The following is a 22,626-nucleotide window of genomic DNA, read 5'->3' as shown; positions in this document are numbered from 1 at the left end:
GCGCGCGTGTGTGTGTGTGCAAGCTCGCGTATGTGTGTGTGCCCAAGCTCGCGTGTGTGTGTGTGCGCAAGCTCGCAGGTGTGTGTGTGCGCAAGCTCGCAGGTGTGTGTGTGCGCAAGCTCGCGTACGGGCGCGTGCGCGTCTCCAGTGATGGATTGTCTGACGGCGGGTCCCAGGAGGCCTCGCTAGCCCCAGCTGACGCATTCAGTCGCTAGTCACGTATGCCGTGTTTGCTCTTACCTTTGAAACACTCTCAGGAAACCCGTTAACCCTTCTGTCTCCTGGGCCTCTGGTCTCCGCCACTCCAGTGCCCATCAGAACGCACATTAACGCTCCGTGGAAACCCGTGTTTGTGGGCCCTTCTGGTGGTTTTTTATGACGATGTCGCGTATTCAGTGCTTATTCATATGCAAAAGAGCCATCGACATCAGTTTCAAAGCAAAAGCTCTCAGACTTATTTCTAAGTACAACAGGCTTAGGCTGGTGACTCAGTCTGAAAATACCAAAAAATAAATAAATGGTAAATAAGTAGAACAGCACATTTTCCTGCAGAAGTGTTTCCTATTGACAAACACTATTGATAGTGGTGGATAGTGACGGTGAATGGCTTTGCAGTATTTGACATTTTAAGCAGGTTGCCTTTATAGAGTAGGGGCACTGTAAATCCTACTTTGTTGCAAAAAAAAAAAAAAAAAGAACCAAAAAGAAGTGATTTTTTTTTTTTGCCTTCTTCATTTTGTCTGGTGGCTCAAGCCAACTAGTATTGAAATTTGAGTCATACGGAACAAGAAACAAAAAACTAAAAGCACAAGATTCACCAAACTATGATGAATTCATACTTAACGTAATTTTGGAAAAAGTACTGCAATTCAATCAGTAGCAGTCAAAAACTGCTCTATTAAATTCAGTTCAATTTCAATTTGATAAGGCTGCTGTGTTGTGTTTTTGGTGCCACTGGAGAGGAATACAACTCTCTGACAATGAGTGGAACATACTGAACATATTGAATTATGTGCTGAATCCATATGGCTGAGTATATTTTACAGAAGCAAAATACCTCATTAATGGGTACAGCAAAATCACCTTATCTAGGATTCAAACCAGCAACCCTCTTGTTACATTGTGGTCGTAACTGTAGTCATCAGGCCTTTTATATCTTCCGGGTACCCCCATATACAAAACTGGAACCACAACTGCGGTACAATCTATTTTCTTGACAAATACTTCTAACTACAAAAAATGAAAGTTGCTTGGAATGCAACTTTCATTCTGTGTTTACACATGATTAATTGTCCCCCCTTATATGGCATTTATTCTTATTTTAGCAACATTATGCAGTAATCGAAGGGAAAAAATAGCTGAGGAGCAGTCAGAACTGAAGGGGATGATTGTGGACGTGAAATAATTGTGCAAATGGCTCCAATTTATTGCTTTACTGCATCCTTTAGTCATCGTGCTCTGGAATAATTGTTTAGGGTGTGAATAAATTGAGTCATGTGGTCTGACTGTACTCTTGTGAAAGTATTAATTAGGTAAGTGTTCCTGTGTTTAGATTTGACAGTGTGAAGCATCATTTTAGCTCTAGTTGTGGTGACTGCTCCTAAGATTAATTAGTCAAGGACCAATTTTTGCATGCGTAGGATTCCATCGCAATAAAGATGGTAATTTAGCAGAAATAATCTATACATGTGCCATAATATCCCTGTTATAGGAGTCCTACCCAGACAGTGATATTTCTAGATGATGACCACGTGCATACGATACACTCTATATATATCATATAAGGATACTCATTAGCGTGTAATGCCTCATATTCTCAATTTTTAACAGTCTTCTGGAAAGCACTTAAGAGCACAAAGAGCCTTGCGTAGTCTGCAATTCTTCAACAAAACTACCACGGCCACACATTGCCGGGGAACTAATTAAAATGAATCAATGATACAACACTCGGAAACAGCGGCTTCTCAGGAACCCATCAGGATTGAAGAAAAGAGACTTTTAATTGTTTTTCTTCATGTTTCCTGTAAAAGGCTTGTCAAGGCCCTATGTATGCTTTTGTAATCTGTCAACCCCCCCCCCCCCAATTTCCCCTCTATTTATTGTATTTATTTATTTTTTTATTTTTTATTTTTTTATTTTTTCACTCAAGCCAAGGTTTCCTCTTCTGTATTATCAAAGAGCATTAATTGCAACATAAAAGTGACACTGCGGGCACTTTTGTGACACTCCCTTGCACTTCACAGTCAATGCAGTGCCCTCTCCATCTCCAGCTTGTGGGAGTGATTTTCATGTCACTGCAGACTATCACAGGAAGGCACTTTTCATCCACTTCACACTATTTTCATTCTTAAGCTGAATAAATTCCCATGGACCCTTAGTCTAACATACTGGAAAAAATAAAATATAATCCTCTTTGAGGTCTGGAGAAAATTCTGGAGGGAAAATTTCTGGACAACAGAAATTTAAGCTTAACTGTAAAAAAAGACACTTTCAACCTCTGGTGTCAGTAGATTCTGGTTCCCCTTCTCCTCCTCCTCTTTCCCTCTTTCTCTCCACTTTTTGCTTTTGCTCACAGTCGAAGGGAGGGAGGAGGTTGGGCAGGCGTCAGCAGCGATGTCCTTAATATGGCGTGTGATCCAGTCTTAGGCCTCCGAGGCCGTATTACAGAAGTGACGTTCAGGGAGTGTCAACAAAGTTCTTTTAAATACGATACATTTCTCTGCAAGTTCTTTCACTGGTATGCCTGCATTTATCTCACTTGCTATTTAAACCCACATTTTGATGCCTGTGTTAAGAGAACTACAGGTGATACCTTCCAGACTATTTGGGAATATAGTGCATTACACATAATCAATGATAGAAAACAAGTTCCTCTTTAAGATAAAGAACAGTTAATAACTGTCTCTTTTTGATTTGCATTTTTTTCTTTCTTTCCAAATGACCTGTTGATGCATGTGCACAGGCTGAATGGAACACATGGCACAGCAGCCTGCGACAGGGGTGGACTGGTGATTGCCAGCTGCTGTGTCTTCCCTGATTGGCTGTCTGGTTGCTATCTCAACAACTTCAACACTGGCAATGCTCTGACAATATCTATGGTTATTGTTATTCAGCTGGTGGGATTTATGGTGTTGCATTTTTTGGGAAGAAGAATATATGAATACTAATACTGCTGAAAAGAGGCTGTGATTTTAATTGTGCTGGCAGGGAGGATTGCAGTAATACCAATCAATACACAGTCATTGTGATCAATACCTGTGCGAATGTGGTGTCTGACTGTGTACACTCTCTGGACAGCAGGGGTTGAATTGACTGCACTTTGAACATGATCTGATGTAATGTTGTGATGAAACGACTGGATGATGGGGAGACCCCAGGATGCTGATCATAATTGGTTTACAGCAGGTGAAGGAGGTATGAGCAGGAGTGTTCTACAGACTGTGGTACTGGTCACAACACAGAAATAGTCCTGTGTGTGTGTGTGTGTGTGTGTGTGTGTGCAGTTACATTTTTTTATAGGTAAATAAATAAGATGTGAAGATTTTATATTTACTGACTGACTCATTCACATTTACAAACTATTTACATGAATGTATTCATGTGTGTGCATGTGTGGTTGTGTGTGTGTATGTGTGTTTGTGTTTGCGTGTGCGTATCGGTGCACGTGTGAGCACAGTAAAATCACCAGTGTTAATTAAACTCTAACAGAGTAAATTTGAATCCACTAGGGACAATATGTACTCTGCAAGAGTTGCTTTAACACTGAACATTTTACTGTGTGTGCTTTGGCTGATATATCAAGGATATATCAAAAATGCTTCAGCCTTTGCTATAATATGGAAGTATTGCTTTGTGCCAGCGGTATTTACTGTATACGGGGAGATCTCAGATCTCATCTGCAAGGCATGCATACAAGGCAGAGCCTCATTGTAGGGTAGGGACCCCAGCCTGCACTGCCACGAGGCCTCGGAATCAATGCGAGCGCAGCATCACACGCTCGTGGGCACGCTAACGGCCTCGGCTCCCCTTAACGAGCCCTGCGCACACGTCGCCGTGCCGACGCGTTGCCGTGCCGACGCGGCTGCTCCGCGTTCCCGAGGCTTCGGTCTTAGAGGAACGGGGGCTCGTTCTCGGCGTGAAGACGCCGCTCGTTCCTCCGTCTCCCACCGCCTCCCGTCTCCTCTGTGAAGATCTGCGCCAGCTGTGTCGGAACAGATACGCAGGACGCGCTTCTGCGGCGCAGTGCATGTCCTCGTTGACATTACAGGCGCGCGGAATGTCCTAGCCAAGCTCTGCAAAGATCTCAGCTCTAAGGGACTAAATACATTTGTTTGTGTCTTGTATTTGGCAGCTGAGCACAATGTTTTTTTTTTTTTTTCCCCTCTCAGTTCCTAGTAACATTTCAAGGGGAAAAGGTTGTTCAGTGTAGTGCTAGGGGTGAGGAGTCATAATTACAAATCCAATAACTTCAATAACATTGCAGTCCTGGGAAATTTTTTCATCCCTCAGTGTGAGTGTATATTCTGATTCATCTCTTATTTCAGAAAACAGTGATACTCTAAGAGTGTTCTTCAAAAAAAATTCATATAAATTCAGCACTGAAATCTTAGGAAAAGACGTGTGTTTTTTATTGCGTTTCGATGCTTTTTTTGCCCTCTGAGGCTTGACTTCACATGATTAACTGCCTGTATATACTGTGTGGTGACACTTACAGTGAGCTGTTTTGTAAGCAGAGCAGAAGGCTGTTTTTTGGAATGAGGGAGCGGTTTGAAACGGGGGCAAAACTGAAAGACAAATCTCATTAGACCTCATTTGGCATGAGGCTTAACACCCTGGCTCGCAGCGTTCAGACACCCTTGAAAAGCACCTCCTAAGCATTGCTCAAATGAACATGGCCTCGCTGGAGAGGGGGGGGGGAGGGGGGGCGGTGGGGGGGCGCCCGGGGGGTCCTCCTGTGTTTCGCGGCCGGACTGAAATCCGCTTCGCCTCCTGGTTTTAAGCCAATCGCTCTCTCCCCCCCCCACCCTCACCTCCCGGAGCGCACGCGTTGATGTAAAAGCCGCCGCCAGGTCTGTGCGACAAGCATCAAATCAAGCCGCTCGGTCAAGTTTCCCAGAGTGCCGTATCAAGCATTCTGAGTGCTCTGTTGCCCTGGCAGCAGAGACACTTGCGGACGGTCCTGGACTATATTGAAGGGGGCCAAGCTCATCTTTATTGATATGAGGCAGTCGCGGGCAGGAGAGAGATTCTCAGAAAAGGAGATTTCACCTCTAAGAGCGGAGAGACTGAAATGGGGGGCCTGTTCCTCTCAACAGTTCTCCGACTTCATTGGCCCTCCTATTGATGCATTCCTGTATTTCAAGGTTTTACCCGTGTGACTTTTCAAGTACATTCTCCACATCTGAGGAACACATGCCTACTACCGCTTACCTAGACCACAATCAACTGCTAGCCATTATGCTGCATGTCATATAACAAATCCTCTCTACAGGACATCACATGAAAGCAAGGAATGATTTTGGTATTCCAATTCAGCAAGCATGCACGTGGAATGACATCATTACTTTATAAATTATATTTTAAGTATTCATGAGGTAATGATGTACTCACACACCCCTGAAAATCATGGATCTGCCTACGAAGTACGTTCTTAGCTGCTTATTTGATAAGCGGCTAACAATCAGTTGAAACCAAAGACGAATCACTTTTTAAACGAAGACACAAATGTTAGATTTTCCAGTTGTTCGCTTGCTGACGTGCGGTTCTTCCCACCCTGTACTGTCCCACTGTGATTCAGGCTACAATTAGGCTAGCCTACTTTTCTGATCACTTTCTCTCCTCTTATGGTTTTGCCTTGGCTTTACAGCTCGGTAATTTTTGTTTACCCGCTGTTCCATAGTTAGGCCAGCTTTCAGAGGTTAAGTTCCCTACTGTGTCAAATGGTTTGTGAAAGTATTAATAGGCTCTCAATAGTGGGACTGAGGCGGAGTTTAAATAATTAAACCATGCAGTGACCATTAGTACTTGTCTCTATCTGAGGTTACTGACCTAGTTCACACAAAGGACCCACTGGGGTCATTTTCTGTCCTAGCATAAAACCTGTCAAAAAACCTTGCAATCATTGTAATAATAGTTTTTTATTACAATTTTATTACACATGTAATAAAATTGTTTTGCTTCAAACAACTAAATTAGTTACTTGATTTGAAGAATTGTAGCACTCTTTAGGCATTTGTTTAAAAAAAAAATATAATTCAAATGTGAACATAATGTTATACTCAATTTACAATTGAATGATTCTCCAGTGAATAATACAGCTTCTAATGTCCTCTCCTTCATGTATATTAACTCAAAATGAATCGTGAACAACTTGAACATATAGCCTAATTAGCAGCAGCACCAAACAAATATTGACTGAAGTGGGCTTAATCCGGACACCCAGGCTTATAAACTTAAATCTATAGTCTCAAAGAACTTGAACAAAGAACCAGTTGTAAGAAGTTCAAAGAAGTTGAAACTAACTAAGCAATCATTGATGCAGTTCGCAACAGTTCAGTGATGTACATACCATCTGCTGTATGCACATTTGCTGTTTATCAAACAGTAGAATCCCTATGTGTTCTACAGACTGGAAAAGCACAGAGTTTGAGCAATGCTATGGTCAGGGCATATTGGCCTGTGACAGCACATACATACTCTTAAAACCTTCCTGTCTATGTTGCACTCGCAAACATGTTCAGCCCTTTATGTTCAGTGGGATTCGCAGAAGACTGTGGCACTTCTACCATACACTGACTGTATCCCCCACTTAGCATTGCAGCTCTGATCGAGGATTGAAGATTTGGTGTTGGAACTCTTCTCTGTATGTTTCACATGACTAGGGCATGAGAGAGGTCAGTTTGATTTTGAAGATTATTTCACCTAGAAGGCAATATTTTGTACGGAATTCATAAGGGGACACGGGTAGCACTATCTGTCCGCCATGGCCCCGGTCGGCCACTTGACAGCTAATGCCTATGCTTATTATTTTTAAACTTTGTGTATTATTGTTGCAATCAGGACGTGTGCCCTGCGCAAGGGACACTTGAAGATAGCAGACTGGATTTTTTATTATTTATTTATTTTTATTTTTTTATCTTCAGTTGTACATTATCCATATCCCAACTAATACATACATGAATCAATAAATAAATCCATGAATGTGTAGCTAAATAAATAAGTAAATTGCGATCCACTTCTGAAAAGTGGGATGTGGTTTAATCCACTGGCTTGAGTATATTTCCTGTCTACAAAGTGCTTCTCTTAGCACTTCTATTTTCGGGCACAATGTCCAACGCGGCACTGTCTAGTGGTTTCTATGAGCGTGAGTCATTTCGTCTGGGTGGTTAAAAATAAATAAATAAAAATCTCTTTTTATGTATTTATTTATTTTCACAGCAGACCTTTGGTTTATAGCGAGGGGTAGAAATACCTTCCTTAGAAGCGTATCTTCACGATCTTTACTTTAATAGAAAGGTCGTTCATTTACAGGAAAAACGTGGTGTGGAACTCTCAGTACCTGTGCGTTCAAAGGAATGTGTGTTCCACTGCATCTTCTGAGGCGAGTAAAAGGCCCAAAAGCACTCCAGCAGCTAACCACCTCCCTGCCCTCTCCACAACAAACACACACACACACACACACACACACTCAGAAGAAACGGTGAACGTTAGATCGCACCGTACCTGTGGGCACGTTCGGCAGCCCGCAACAAATGGCTCAGAAGTCACGGTTGCATCAGAGCTGAGTTTCTGCGGGCAGTCTGCAGGCATATGAATTGCTCACAAACGCGCATCTCGGAGGACCGTTTGAGGGTCTTTCAGTCAGAAATAATAAGGCTGTGATACTAAACCGGGTTTTTGGGGTCAGACTGCTTTGGTGCCTGTGGTCTGTTCGATGAGACCGTGGGCAGAACGGGAGCTGGGCTGTTTTGTTAGAAAGAGGACAGTGCGGTCGGTATTGATCAGCACTTGACCCTAGAAGGACTTTAGAAAAAAAAAAAAAAAAAAAAAAACATATATTTGTGAGAATACTGTTACCAAGCTACTCTATGCGTGTGGAACCCTGGGATACTGTTAGGATGACGCTTCTATTTAATGTGAAATTTGTGCAATATGCAATTTCTAACATTATGTCCTTTCTTAACAGCCGCAATTATCCAGAGAAACTTACATTTGACACAACACCTTACAACATGATAATAGCATATCTACTAATGATTAATACGGCTGGTTATTTCCCGAAGCTGTTAGATATAGTGTATAACTTTGCGAAGCTGAATGAAAACAACACCAGCATCCTCTAAGCCTATTTTCAGTTGCAAGCCCATCTCTTTACACAAAGTACTTTTCTGTCACTCTGCAATAACGCTGCAGGATATGTATTTGCCACGACTGCATCCCTTTGCTTTCCGATTCATGTCAGACCTTCCGGGAGATGCCTTGTCTATTTACACATCTGCTTCACCTGCTGAAACCCACAAATTGTACCTGATGAAGGCTGTGTAAAGCCGTGTTTGCTGGGAGCCGGGCAATGTTTACCTCTCGTGGTAGGGCTGTCGTGTTGTCTAAACCAGGAAGCAAACAAAGGAGATGTGTTGCTTTCCTTCCCAGCATCCTCTGCTTTGATGGTGTCCACCTACAGGCTCCTCACAGTGCCCCAATTTTGGGTACACCCAGAGTCCGTTTTTAAGTCTGTACACAGGCACAGCCCACCCAACTCTCCCTCAGGATGACTACATTCAACTGAATAAGGTCACATGTGGAGGGGGGAGCAGGTCCCCACCTACTTCAAAGCCCTGGGTCAATCAGACTTAAAATTACTCTCCTGAGAGGAATCCTGGTTGACTCTTGGCTCTCAACAGCAGGCCGAGTCTCACATAGCTCCTTAATAGATGATTCCAGGCATGTACAGCTGGGTCTCTGGCCTGTCGAATCCAACAGGCACTTAGCAGCGCTGTCAGCACACCTAAAAGCATCATTCACAAAACAGCCACAATGCCATTTATACTGTCGGCTCCAGTAAGCTTATTTTGTCTCCCATTGGGAAACAAAGATTGCTTACAAATAGCAGAAATTATTTTTATTTTATTTTATTTTATGGTCTGCTGTTGTTATTTGTCTGGAAAAAACCAACTTAATAATTATGTGAGTGCAGGCATGCTTGAATGTCGAGCTGTGTGTGCGTGTGTTTGTGTGTGTACACGTGTGTGTGTGTGTGTGTGTGTGTGCATGTGTGTGCATGTGTGCGTGTGTGTGTTTATGTGCGTGCGCGTGCCAGAGCCAAATGAAAGTGTGATTCATTTCTTTGTGCCTCCTGACAAATGTAGGTTTTATCTGTGAAGAAATCTCCATGCATTTCTGGAGGGCAACCATGAAGCAAAAAAAAAAAGAAAAGAACGAATAATCTGGAGTTGTTTTACAAACACATTGGCAGGGTAATGTATTCCCTTGTTTGATTTATGACTGCTGAATGCAGTGTATAAAAAAGTCCCTCCATACACACATAGAGTCAAGGGGTCAGAGGAAAAGGCTGGTCGGCAGCAAATATACAGATGAGGCAAGAACCAGTAAGACAGAACCACACAGATTAATAATGGATAATGCATAATATGAATAATATATCATGAATTAAATCTGTGAAGCTATACAGGTAAGAGATTTTCATACTGTATAGAAACTGATTTCTGCAAGGCTAAAAAATGAAAAACAGAAAATACAATATGGATGCATTTAAATGATCTGTGGTAAATAAAATCTCATTTTGTAACAATGGAATGGTCTACCAGATAGGAGAGAACGCAGTCAGGTGCTGTTGAATTCTCCAAAAGAATGCAATTACAAAGGTGTGACTGGAACTTAAGCATGCTCTGACCCACTCCCTGGAGGTAAAAGGGAACCCCGTATTGTTTTTAGCCAGCGTATCGGGTCGGCAGGGCGCCCCGCCATCGGACCGTAACATTAAGTTTTCTAAACGTGTTCGCGGGGCCATGAAATTCGGCGCTGAAGAGGGATGGCGAGCGCGGAGTCTCATAAGTGCACTGTACGGGCCCGTAAATCCCACCCCCCCCCCCCCCCCCACCTTATCTCAGCTCCACAGGCAGCTGAACCACCACAGATAATGAGCAGGCTGAAGGGGTCATTAATTCAGGTTAGGTCAAGATCCGCGCGCAAAGACACCGCGTCGCCGTTTGTCGCATGCAAACTGCCGAAATTAATGTACGAATTTCATAATTAGTAACAGAAAAATATCATTTAAATGCAAGTTTAAATGATGCCATTTCAGGTGGTTTGGTGTTTTTTATTTTTATTCTTTTAAAAAATTTTTTGGTTGTTTTTTTGTTGTTGTTGTTGTTGTTGTTGTTGTCTGCAGGACCGCGCGATTGGCCCACGGAGTTTTATTGACGTTCACCTTGCCTCCTCTGTCCGCAGGCACATCAGTCACCAAGGTGACAGCGACGGACGCGGATGACCCGGTGTACGGGAACAGCGCAAGGCTGGTGTACAGCATTTTGGAAGGACAGCCTTATTTCTCCATCGACCCCAACAGCGGTAAATGGCACACTGTGTCTGCAAGCTGGAGCCTTTTGATAGTGAATAAGATCGTGTTCTGCTTTTAATAAAGTGCTCATCCTTACAGTTAGTTTTTGGGAAATCAGAGACATTTAAACCCCCAATTATAATTTTTTGTACGAGAGGAAGAAAAGGTCATTATAGTTTATTTTTGAAAAACAAAATTAAAATGTAATTACCCTGCTAAATTTAACTAGCTACAGCCAAAAGGTACAACTTCCCAATAACAGAAACCTATAGAGAATTTTTTCATTCCATGGAGTGATGTCACTTCCTGTGGGGGGCATGCCTTCACTCTGAGCATTACTAGCACTTTGCAGTATGTCTATACATCAAAACACAGAAAGAAAATCCGCTTGAGATGTGTGCCTTATCTTCTCTTTGACCTGTCTCCCACATAGGTCTGGACAGAGTGGGTGTCCCAAAAATTTTTTAAGTGCGGTCATCTCAAACATACCTTGAAATGAGTTATTCTTTGAAATGACCGGGCTTACAGTTGTGTGAGATGCCCACTCTGCCTAGACGTATGTGGGAGGCAGGTCCAACTGTCAACCGGTTTTATTTTAACCGTGGATTTTCTTCCTTCTAATTGCATTTTCAGAATAGTTGTTACAGTAGATGCGCATTGGCGAGGAACATGAACAAAATAGCGGTGCTGTTACATTAATAATAAATGAGATGAAAATCAGAGAATGGGACGATCGCGATTCGGTGAGCGAGCAACAATAAATAAGATGAAAAGAAATCGTTTTAGTTAGTTTTGTTTTGGGGTTCCGCACATCTTCATAATGATGCCCAATCTACGCGACGTTCTGATGTGTAAACACTTGGAAATGAAAAGAAATATTATAATAATTTAATCGTTAACAGTTTCTCATTTAGAAACCTGAGATCATACTTTGCATGATTATTGAGCGTAAGCAGATGGCTCATTCGAGTAAGCCAGATGTTTTAATGAGTGGTAATGAACAATAGCAGGTAAGGAGAAAACAACCCTTGGAATCTGTGATGTGTCCAACTATGCAAGAAATTAACCGCACTTATTTGGTTTCCTCCGTATAATTTATTCAAGTTACGGGCGCGGCGTTGAGAAGAGCAGGGCGGCGGTGCTTTTCCTCTTTCCATCCCTCCGCTCTCGGCTTTGTTCTGTAGATTCCCGTAACCGCGGTTTCCCAATGGCAGATGGGAAATACCCCATCTTGGCGGCGCGGCGCGGCGCGCGCCTCTAAAAGAGCACGCGGTCTGCACGCGGCAGCGACTGGGGGCTCGGGCCTGTTCCCCGCGACGTTAACATTCCGCGAACCCGACAGAAACAACAGGGCCTTTTTAAAGCGGGGGGGGGGGGGGGGCGAGCGCCGCTCCTCAGAGAGCCTCGGGCCCCAGTCTAAAGTGAATTATTGATGCCGAGCCCACCTGCAGGAGAGGAGGCAGTGCCCACGGAACTGGAGAGATGAATGAAAATGAACGGGTCACACAGGGCTCGGGTTTTTATCCTGGATCTGGGCCTTTTTCTTTTTTTAACGCTGTTGCTGCACAATTGTCTCACTATAAATACGGCTAGGGCTATTAAGGGATCTGTCATTGTGCCCAGCTAACCTTTCATATAGAAAAGGCTTGCTTATTTATTCAATTAACTTGCAGGCTTCCTTGTATTCAGTCTGAAATGCAATTAGGTGGTGAAGCTCTGTTGTCAAATCATACCTCCAAAATTAATCATATTGGACACACCATTGCAACACTTTAATCTGAAGTTTTTTTGTTTTTACTAATTCCTCTCGAGATGATTCTTATATCAATCCAGTAGCACTGTGGATTACATTTCCAACTAGCTTATGAATTTACACTGTGCTGCTGTACTGTATGTACTGTTTAAAGCAGAACTGCAGCCAAAAATAAAAATGATATATTGGCCCTCACCAAAAATCTGTGGCGGCGCTGATTGTAAAAGCTCCTCTTCTGCCAATATGAATCAGGGCAGTATATTCAGACTGGACGGCTACTAGAATACATTGTAGAATGTATTGGATCTGGCCGTGGAATAAATCCTAAAGTCTCTGGCCCGTTCCTCCTCAGCAGGCCACAAGGTAATTTAGCTTTGTAATTGCAGTGCAGATAAATAAGGTGCTATGTAGCTGCTAGGCCTGTAATCAGTGTTATATTATACAAGATTAGCATGAAATATTTGCCTAAATTTATGGGTGGGAAAGTGATTGCTGGAAAAAAGTTGCTGTTGCGATAAGAGTAAGCGATAAGCTTTGAGGTAGGGCAGGGACTATTTAGAGAAAGGGAACAAAATCATCAAAGTCATGAATTATCTGCTATTGCTACAAATTATTTTAAATTGACAGGTTCGATATGATCAAATGTTGCTTTCAAAACAGGAAATAGCTGATATAATTGATGATATGCTGTGTCCCTGTGTTATAATCAGTGAAATATTTTTACTGAGAGCAAATAAAATTTTTGTATCTTGTTGTGATATAGGCATGTCAACATTACACAGAAAATAAATACACTATGCTGCAGGCAAGATATGTGGAGTTAAGTGTTAAACAAATATCTACACACAGAGAGTCATTATTAAAGCTTATAAAATAGTTCTCAGATGATGGACACCCCCTGTACTTAGAATGTGAAACATTTATCTCAATGCATCTGTACCCCAATATCCAGAAGCAATAGAGAAAGAAATAGTTTTATAACACTGGCATACATAGCTACTCAGAGCAAGGTATCAGTACACAATGTTAAATTAGTATTTATTACTTTTTACTGCAGCAATTTGTCTTTTTCATGTTTCTTTGTTTTGTTTTACTGAATGTTTGATGTCTTAGGGGAAAAAATCCCCCCAAAATGAAGCATTACAATAAATCTTTCATTCAAATATGTTTGTGATTCTATTTTAGCGGACATCAAGGTAGCCCTGCAGGCGATGGACCGAGAAATGAGGGAAGAGTACCTGGTCGTCATTCAAGCCAAGGACATGGGGGGTCACATGGGAGGGCTGTCGGGGACAACGACCGTCACCATCACGCTAACAGACATCAATGACAACCCGCCCAAATTTTCAAAAAGTAAGCTGCATTCTTGCATTGTCACATGTGTCATTTCAACTGTCACCGCCAGCAATGAGGAGCACCAACTTCTTCTTTAAAACCAGGAAATGCACATAGCTTCACACAGTGCTGTGGTTTGTGGTCTGAACTGAGTTAGAGCATTATTTTGGGTGGTTGTGGTTAAGTCTGTCACCCTCAAACTTCAGAAATATTAGAGCCAAATGCAATTACTTTTACTGGCCCTCGACCAAACACAAAAAGAACTTTATATCCAAGCCCTTCCAGGCATGTGTATTATATCCCATTGTTTCAATAAACATATCCAATCCATGGTTACTCATTTTATTTATAAATGTCAAATTTATGCAGATAATGTATTCCAAACACAAATAAACCATCTCTGGTACTTTCTTTGGCAGTAGAAGTGTCTTCTGAAATGCACAGATTTCTGTGAAATATACCTGGTTATGTTGTCCAATATCATGTGTCTATTTTTTTTTTTTTTATCATGTAAGGATACATAATGTAACTGCTAGACAGTTTTGGCAGTGAAATTTGAACATTAGCTTGTTATCAAGTGAAGAAGATGACAAAGAGAAGTCGTAGCTTCAAAACTAATCAAAATGCCTTATGAACAAAAAAGTGGATCTCAGAAGAGATGATAAAAAATAGACTGAAGAAAGTAGCCAAGTTGCCGAAGTTTGATGACTTTTTATAATAGCAACCCCCAACCTGCAAATTAACCATGGCATAATGTCTGTCTGACTACTACAATGGACCATCAAGGTGTACCAGCATAGAGCACTGAAAACTGCTACAGACCTGTATATGTCAGCTATACTTCAAACATCATGTACTCACCACTGGGCAGATTGATAAAGGTTCACACCTTTTCTCAAAGAGCCTAATTCATACTCTTAGAGTAGGTGATATGATTGAGATGGGGAGCAAACATTTATTAGGACGGATTCATTTATTTCCCTGCATTTAGAGGCAAATGCAAACATTTGACATGAAAGAGGTTTTTGTTATTAATATCCTTAAGCTTTGCACCCTAAATACATGATGTAAATGAATAACAGATAACAGCCAAATTAACACTTGAAATAGCATTTCACAGTTAATGTAACAGTTTATTTGAAATAAGTTGCAGCTGTGATCCACATGAATTCCATGTTGAGTATTGTACAAATATGTAAGGATGGCATATCAAGCAATATAACTAGAGCCGCTCTGTTTATCACAGAGAAAGACCTGCATGTTTGATCTCTGAGGTGCTAAAAGGTTCCTTTTAGTATACCTGAGCCACTGAATATCACTGAATCTCCATCCAACATGGTAAAGGTTTTGGCAGTATCATGGTGCTAATCGGTTTGTTTTCTCTGTCTGTCAGATTTGTACGAATTTACAATACCGGAGGATCTGGGCGTCGGAAAACCGGGAGGGAAAGTGAAGGCAAATGACAGGGATGTAGGAGAAAATGGCCGCTCCACGTACAGCATCATTGAAGGGAACGAGAGGGATTTTTTTGAGATAACCACTGATCCCCAGACACAGGAAGGAATCCTTCGGCTAAAGAAGGTGGGTGACTGTCTTTTCAAGCCCTGGTCTGATACGAGGGAAACTATTGTTATGTTCAGAAAAACGCATTATTGATTTTCCAAAGTTGCGTGGCTGCACTTAAAGGCAGAAGACCAACACATAAGCTCACTGGGAATTGTACAATAAGAAACCAATAATCCCAAAAAACTTATTTTATGGCGGCCATAAGTCTTTTTTTCTTTTCTTTTTTGTAGGTAAGATACAGACATTCTCGACTTTAGTGAAATGGCTTTTGGATTACATTTACCCTGGGACAGTTATCATGCCAAAATATACTGTACTGTATGTCCCTTGAATCTTAAATTGGTGTGGTGTGTCCAGGACAAGTGTATTTATTTATTTATTTATTTATTTATTTATTTATACAAGGAATGTATGAGAGTTAGATGCTTAAGAGTGATACATTTATTGTTATCAAGACCCAGTTTTGGCTTCCATTAATTGAACCGCAAACATTCACAGAACTGGGACTGGAAGTTAAGTTGGTTCTGTATAAAATAATTGGTTGACTCAGGAGAATATTTGTCTGGCTGCAATTACCTATGTGGCCCTCCGGGAGCAGCAGTCAACCACATGGGTTTTAAGTACCCCGGAGATTCAGAGTCAATGTGAATTTGCATTTGCCACTTCAGTACCTAAAAAAATATTTATAGTTGACCGTAACTTCTTGTAACCATGTCCCTGTGCATCACGTACTGCAGACTGATGTAAGCGAGCCCCAGAATTAATCTGTAAAATCCTAATGCCTCATGAGTTGTGTAGGGAAGAATATAAAGCATGAGTGTAACCGTGCTCTAAAAAATTCACCTTATGCTATAGGCACTGTAGGAACACGCCATAACATACCATTCATCATCATTATCCACCTATGAATTATGACAAATCACACTGGGCTGACAACCTCAACACGAAAGGCACTGTATAATGAACAGTCAAAGCACAGCATAGCACCTTTCCTTGATCAAACCTGATGTGAAAGAGCCATGTGCATAGCAAAGTAAGGACACATAAAGAGGGTGGAAAAGCAGAAAGTAGAATGAACACTTTAACAAAGCCAATAAATCATGATTAAGAAGAAAGTATACACAAATACTTTAAAACTGAAAAGCATAAACTTAATATAATTAGCATTCTCTAACCAGAGTTTTTCTAGCTGAAGTACTTGGAAAACAACATTTCAGGGTAACCAATGTATCAATTTGAGAATAACACTTGAAAGCACACCGAACGGTTTAAGATTAAACTGAGATTAAACTTTAATTTAGTCCATTACGGAATAGTGGAATCCAATATACTTGTTGAAAGAAAAATTTAAAGGGATTTACACCTCTTTGGTGTTTTGACCTTTCCAAGGCCAATGAACCTTAAGTTGGTAAATGTCAGCCTGCTCTGAAAAACATAACTGATGTTTACCCCAGTTTGCATTTGTAACATTATTAATCTCTGAACACTGGATTTAAATGGAGCCCAGAAACAATTTTACTTTTCCTTGGGGTCCCAGGCCAGGCCTGAGATCAATTACCTGAATCTCCTAGAGTGAGAAGAAACTAATTGAAAACAGTTCTTCCTGTTCCACCACATCGGTCCCGACTCTAATTTCTGAGGAGCTGAGAATTCGTGTGAGGATTGAACCTGTAGGGTGGTGTGAGCTGTATTAAAGAAGGGGCCGTCTCAACTTCCTTTATCCCAGAGTGACACCATAGACATCCAATCAGCAATGACAGTGCTTGTACCTACCTTTTTTTCCGGTTTCTCTTTTACTGTTGCGTTTTGTGAAATGTCATTGTGTTTCTTTTCTTTTTTCCAATTTACTTTGTTAAAATTTGTTTTCTGAGTTGTCTTTTTTGTCAAATGTCATTGTGATTTCTTTTTTTTTTTCAATTGTTTTATGAAATGCCACTGTGTTCAGAGTTTTTAATATGTTTTGATATTTGTTTCTGATTTGTCTGTTTGTTTTGGGTAATGCAGTTGTGTGTTGATCTTCTCAGCTACCAGTGACATCCAGCTGTACTGTGATATGCATTGTCACATATTGGCTTTTACTGTGGGCATGCTTTGGTACCCCCTTACTGAGTTTGTGTGACCCTTCAGGATCCCAGAAAGCCAGCTGGTTTTGGATGTCCTGTAATGTGAATCAAGAGCCCCTTCAGCACACACACACACACATACGGTACAGGCAAACACACACTCACACACACATGCACGCACACGCACACACACACAGATGCACGCACACGCATGCAGGCACGCATCCACACTCACGCACACAGTCACACACATGCACACACGCACACACACATGGTGAATACCACACCATAGGCTGCTGTGAAATTGGATTGCATAATCACAGAAAAGGACTCTTGCACACATGCTCAGCCCATACAATGTACAAGTACAATGAAGGAAAATAGCCAAGAGAAATTATTTTCACACATGAGCAGCTGACTGTGCGATATAAAGGAAAGAAACAATGCTGTTGTATGTAGGCTCTTTCAATAGTCTGAAAAGTACAGGTGTTTCGTTCTTGAAATGAAATATATGCATCTAACGTTTAAATAAAGAGATTCATTAGACGTGAAAGATTTTGGGACAATTCCTTCATAACTGGAATTCTCAATGAGCTCGATTAGCTCATAACCACAAGCACTGTTGTTTGAGTTAATAGGAGAGAATCAACAATCTCTCGGTCTCTGTGTTTCCATTTGGCTAAAATGAATACCCTTTTCTCAGTACTACCCGCCACCCCACAGCCCATGTCAGATGTGGGGCATTCAGGAGAGATCTGGCAGAGGATGGTGCTGCCAGACCGGTTGCTCTCAGCGTTTGAGCGTCAGGTTAACGGAAAGCACAACTATGGGCCGGCTCTTCATTTAGAATGTACCCCGTCGATATGACAAGCAAACCGCGGATCAGTGCATTCGCGAGGTTCAAGGGCTGTTCAGGTTGAGCTCCCCGAATGAACGCGAGACAGTCCCCCAGCTGGCCTTTTTTCCACAATGCTGAAAAATGGTGGTCATGACTAGCAGTGAGTCGTTCGTAATAACCTATTTTCTGAGGGTAGAGAGGGGAAGGGGGTTGAATGCTTATTTGCAAATGCAAGGACAAAGTGCCATTTCACGTCTTACTGTAGCAATCGGACTGGAGGGAGAGTGAGAGAATACTCTGTGTGGCAATAGGCTCTAACAACGGGTGCAGTCACCCTGTGTAAAAGCTACATTTATGAAACAGTCCTGCTCTGCGCAATGCATATCTGCACAACAGTACTGAGAATTCACGATCACATGCGAGAGAACTTTTAAGGGTTTATTTATTTATTATTAGCTGTGACCGCAGCTATATAGCTCTGTCTGCCGGTTGGTCGGTTGGTCCACAAAAGTGTCCCACCCTGTAGCGGCCACAGTTTTCGCCCCAGGAGGCTGAAATTTGGCATGGAGGTTGGTCATGACCAAAGGCAGAGCTGAGTAACTTTCAGGCCGATTGACAAAGAGGGGGCGTGGCGATGGACGTGGCCTATCATAAAAACTTACAAATGGCTTAACTCACAAATGGCTTCACAGATTTGCACAAGATTTTGTGGAAAGGTTGGTCATGAGCCAAAGAAGAGGTCACATGTTTGTGTGAGGGTGTGTGCGTGGATGCATGCACACCTGGATGTATGCGCATGTGTGGTCGCAGCTATTGCGGATTTGCGCTTGTTTATTTATTTATTTATTTACTTTTTTTTTTTGCTGGGATCCTAATAGATTCCTGGTTGTACCTGTGCAGAGTTGCTAGGATCTTTTATTTAATGATGTCAGAGAGCTTAAAGGCATCCCAGCTGCCACCTCTGTACCTCAGAAAGCCTTGGCTTTATTGAGTCACCCTGAGCCGAAAGTATTTTCCCTCTGCACTTTAGCTAGCCGCGCTCCCTACCAACGTCCAGCTGTTTGCTGCACTCTGGGTGCTAGGAAGTTAATATTATTAAAGAAAAAGAAGAGAAAGAGAGAGAGAGAGAGAGAGAGAGACAGAGAAATAAAAAAATAATAATAATAAACACTGAATAGCTTCCCAGACTGTGGCAGAAGCGGTAGGAGGACTTTTGCCACCGTTAGTGCCATGGTGCCAGGCGAGGAAACATCAAAACTGCCCCTTCAGTACCAACGCCCAGCTGCTCCCCCAGCCACAGCTGTGCCCAAGCCCGACTCGGGCTCGGACCGGCCCGTGGGACCCTGTATTTATTTATACATTCAGTTTTGCCCTTTTTCTTCCCACAAACCCTGTTCCAGCTGACATCTCTCCTTTGTACTCCAAAAAAAAAAAAAAAGCTTAGCTCCCAAAGCTTAGCTACTTTATTCCTGCGAGAAGACCCATTTTGCCTTTCCAATAAATCCAGGTCATGGAGCACAGAAGTGATTTGACCCACTATTCCGGAATCATGGAATAGGGAATGCAGGTCTGGAAGACTGTGGGTAAAATAGACGCTTGAACATGTGGAGAATAATAAGCAAAGAGTGCTGTAGAACCACCATAGAACCCCTACTGCCATTCTCTGGCACCAGTTGTGAATGGTGGTGCAGTAATAAAAAAATTTTCTTTGTCTTTAAATACTGCAGATGTTATTCATAACGATAATGATGTGACAGTTTCTTTCTCCCAAGTTTCTTTTTGTTGTTTGTTTTGAAACTGGCATGAAGTGCATGCCAAAAAACATTATTTCCAAAAAAAAAGAAATATATAAATTACATTTTACACAATTTATTTTTTATTTATTTTTTGGTGTCCAACAGGTTTCTGACAACCCTGTTAGATTAAAATTTTGGGAATGTCTCCAACTCAGAACAGGTGTTTGCTGCGTGTACAAATGAATAAAGCATTAATCATGGACGACACATATTCTTTCCACTAAATAACAGGTTTATTTTGCTCCAATTTTTCCTCTAGAAGTTTTCTCCACTTTTCTCCGCTCTACAGTGTGGGAGGGTGGCTTTTGGCTCCTAAAATTCCCAAAACACCACCATCTGTCAACATCACGTCCCATTGCTCTCTCTCTCCCCGAGACGGTCGTTAGTGAAACAAATTTGTCTCCGTCACTTTCCGCAGCGGCTGGACTTCGAGACGCAGAAGTTCTACGCGCTGAAGGTGGAGGCGACCAATATCAGGCCCAACGCGCAGCTGGACAGCGTCGGCCAGTTCAAGGACACGGCGACGGTGAAGGTCACGGTGGAGGACTGCGACGAGCCCCCCGTCTTCTCCAGGTCCACCTACACGCTGGACGTGCACGAGAACGCCACCGTCAACACTGTCATCGGGCAGGTGGACGCCCGTGACCCAGACATCACAGGAAGTCAAGTCAGGTGAGACGTCGTTTTTATTTTATTACCCACGATCCTGCTGTGACGCTTCACCTTGGTTGTCCTGTCTTCATTAAATCAAGCGTAAACCTTGGAATCTGTTTTTTTTCTTTTACTGATGCCTGGTGGAATAACCTCAGTTCAAGGAAATGCATGTTTTTTTGTTTGTTCAGTTTAGTACAATATTGCTATTATCACCACAGTGATGCTATTACATGCTAATTAGAGATAGTTCACAGCATTTCACAGCCCTGTGCAAAGTATCATCTGACATGTCTTTGTAAGTATGCACTTATTTGCATATAGATGGCCCAGAAGGTTACATTCTCTTGCAATCTGCCACGTCAGTTTCTGAATGCAAAACACTTTTCTCTTCACCAGTGACTATTGTTAATTGTTCATGTCGTGTACATCTAATCAGTTTCTCAGGCTTAAGTTCAAGCTATGGTTGAATGGTTTTTAATGATGATTTTTATTCTGTTGAACCCATTAATAATAATAATAATAATAATAATAATACTAATAATAATAATAATAATCTGATGTTGAGTTTGACTGTTACAGCTCACTTATAGGTGAGCTGTAATGGGTATAAGCGATATGGGTATCGCTTATACCCATTTTAAAAAAATAATGAAATAGAAGGGCACCTTGCGTGTAGGTCATGCTAGCAATTTCTCTGCATCCACTCTGATATTTTATTAAGTCTCCAGTGACTCTGTGTATTCTGGGGAAAACAAGCTCTGTAATTCTGCAGTGACAGAGGAAGCAGATATGATGGCCGAGGTCCATTTTATGTAGCCTGTATACCTAAAAAAGTTCTCTTTTTTTTGTCTCAGGAGTTACAAATATTAGCATTTTTCCTGCTCTCTGCAGATGATAGATCCCTGAAATAGTCTGTGTGCCATGTGTGCAGCTGGCCCACGTGTCACCACTGTGTTCCTTATTTCATCCGGAATGCTAAAATGTTCTGCTCAGCTGCTTTGAAGAACCGAACCGCCTCCTTTCGTGGCACGTCGACGCTGGTCTCTTTCCCTCACTCGAAAGGGCCAGCTCTCCGAGATCACTCAGATTTCGTGATGGATGCCGTGTCACGGTCTTCATTTGTCATTTGACAATTGACATTTTTCAGTCAATCAGCCATTGTTTCGTATTATTTACAATCGCATTGTCGCACAGCGGGCGCTTTCGACAGTGGATTTTACGAGAAGTACATTGCAATTTAGTGTCAATTATATTTCTCATGTTATATGATGCCTGCTGTGGAATAAATAACTAACTAGCTAAATAAATAAATAAATAAATAAATAAATAAATAAATAAAGGACACCAAAAGAGGTTGTCATTATAATCAAATTTATGTTTGAAGACTTACCCACAAAAAGCAATGAACTGTGTCATCGCTAAAATGAAATGTCAGAGCATAAAGCTCTAGTAAGTCTTTACAAGAATACATAACGATTCCCCCATTAATCCTTAATACTGTACGTACTGTACAGATATCAATGGAAAATTGCATACCCAGAAACCATGAAACACCTAAAAACGTTACACCCAGGCCTTTACAGCCACAGTGTGGGTAAGGCCAGGTAGGGCCTATGGGCAAACAGCATTAGGCAGAGCGTCAGAGAGGCTGCTTAGAGGCAGTGAGGAGATTTATTATTTTTTTTCCTTTTCACGATGACATTTTAAGCAAGGAAATAGTGGCATAGATTGTGCACAGTAAAGTGGTTAATGTCACATTACACCCGCGTCTGCCGGCGTCCAGTGGAAAGAGGGGTTCCGCTTACGGGACGCGGCGACTTTGAAGCTAATGGCTCTGACGCCACCTGACATTTTCCTGCCATTTTGCCCGCTTTCCCGGTACTGATAAATTGTCCCACCACAGAACGCAGCGTTCCTACTTAAGGGACATCCATTACCCCCCTCCTTGAACGTGATTACCATGCGCTGTCTGATATTAATAACTGCATGCCGTTCTGTCAGTTTCAACAGGCAGCCACCCATTTTACATTTGACAAGAGAAGCAA

At 41.9% G+C, this 22,626-nt stretch overlaps 1 protein-coding gene across 3 annotated transcripts in view; it reads left to right on the top strand.

Moving 5' to 3' along the window:
* Positions 1–22,626, top strand: part of LOC118228406 (cadherin-8-like) — a 171,061-nt gene that overhangs the window by 131,794 nt on the left and 16,641 nt on the right. For all 3 annotated transcript variants that reach the window (XM_035419925.1, XM_035419924.1, XM_035419922.1), the window contains exons 4-7: positions 10,468–10,587; positions 13,515–13,682; positions 15,058–15,245; positions 20,346–20,599. In XM_035419925.1, the coding sequence (XP_035275816.1) occupies positions 10,468–10,587; positions 13,515–13,682; positions 15,058–15,245; positions 20,346–20,599 (730 nt within the window). The remainder of the gene's footprint in view (positions 1–10,467; positions 10,588–13,514; positions 13,683–15,057; positions 15,246–20,345; positions 20,600–22,626) is intronic.

Source organism: Anguilla anguilla, chromosome 5 (assembly GCF_013347855.1).
Source record: "Anguilla anguilla isolate fAngAng1 chromosome 5, fAngAng1.pri, whole genome shotgun sequence".
NCBI classification, from domain to species: domain Eukaryota; kingdom Metazoa; phylum Chordata; class Actinopteri; order Anguilliformes; family Anguillidae; genus Anguilla; species Anguilla anguilla.
Note: the sequence above shows the minus strand (reverse complement) of the source record. Positions and strands in the feature narration are given on the sequence as shown.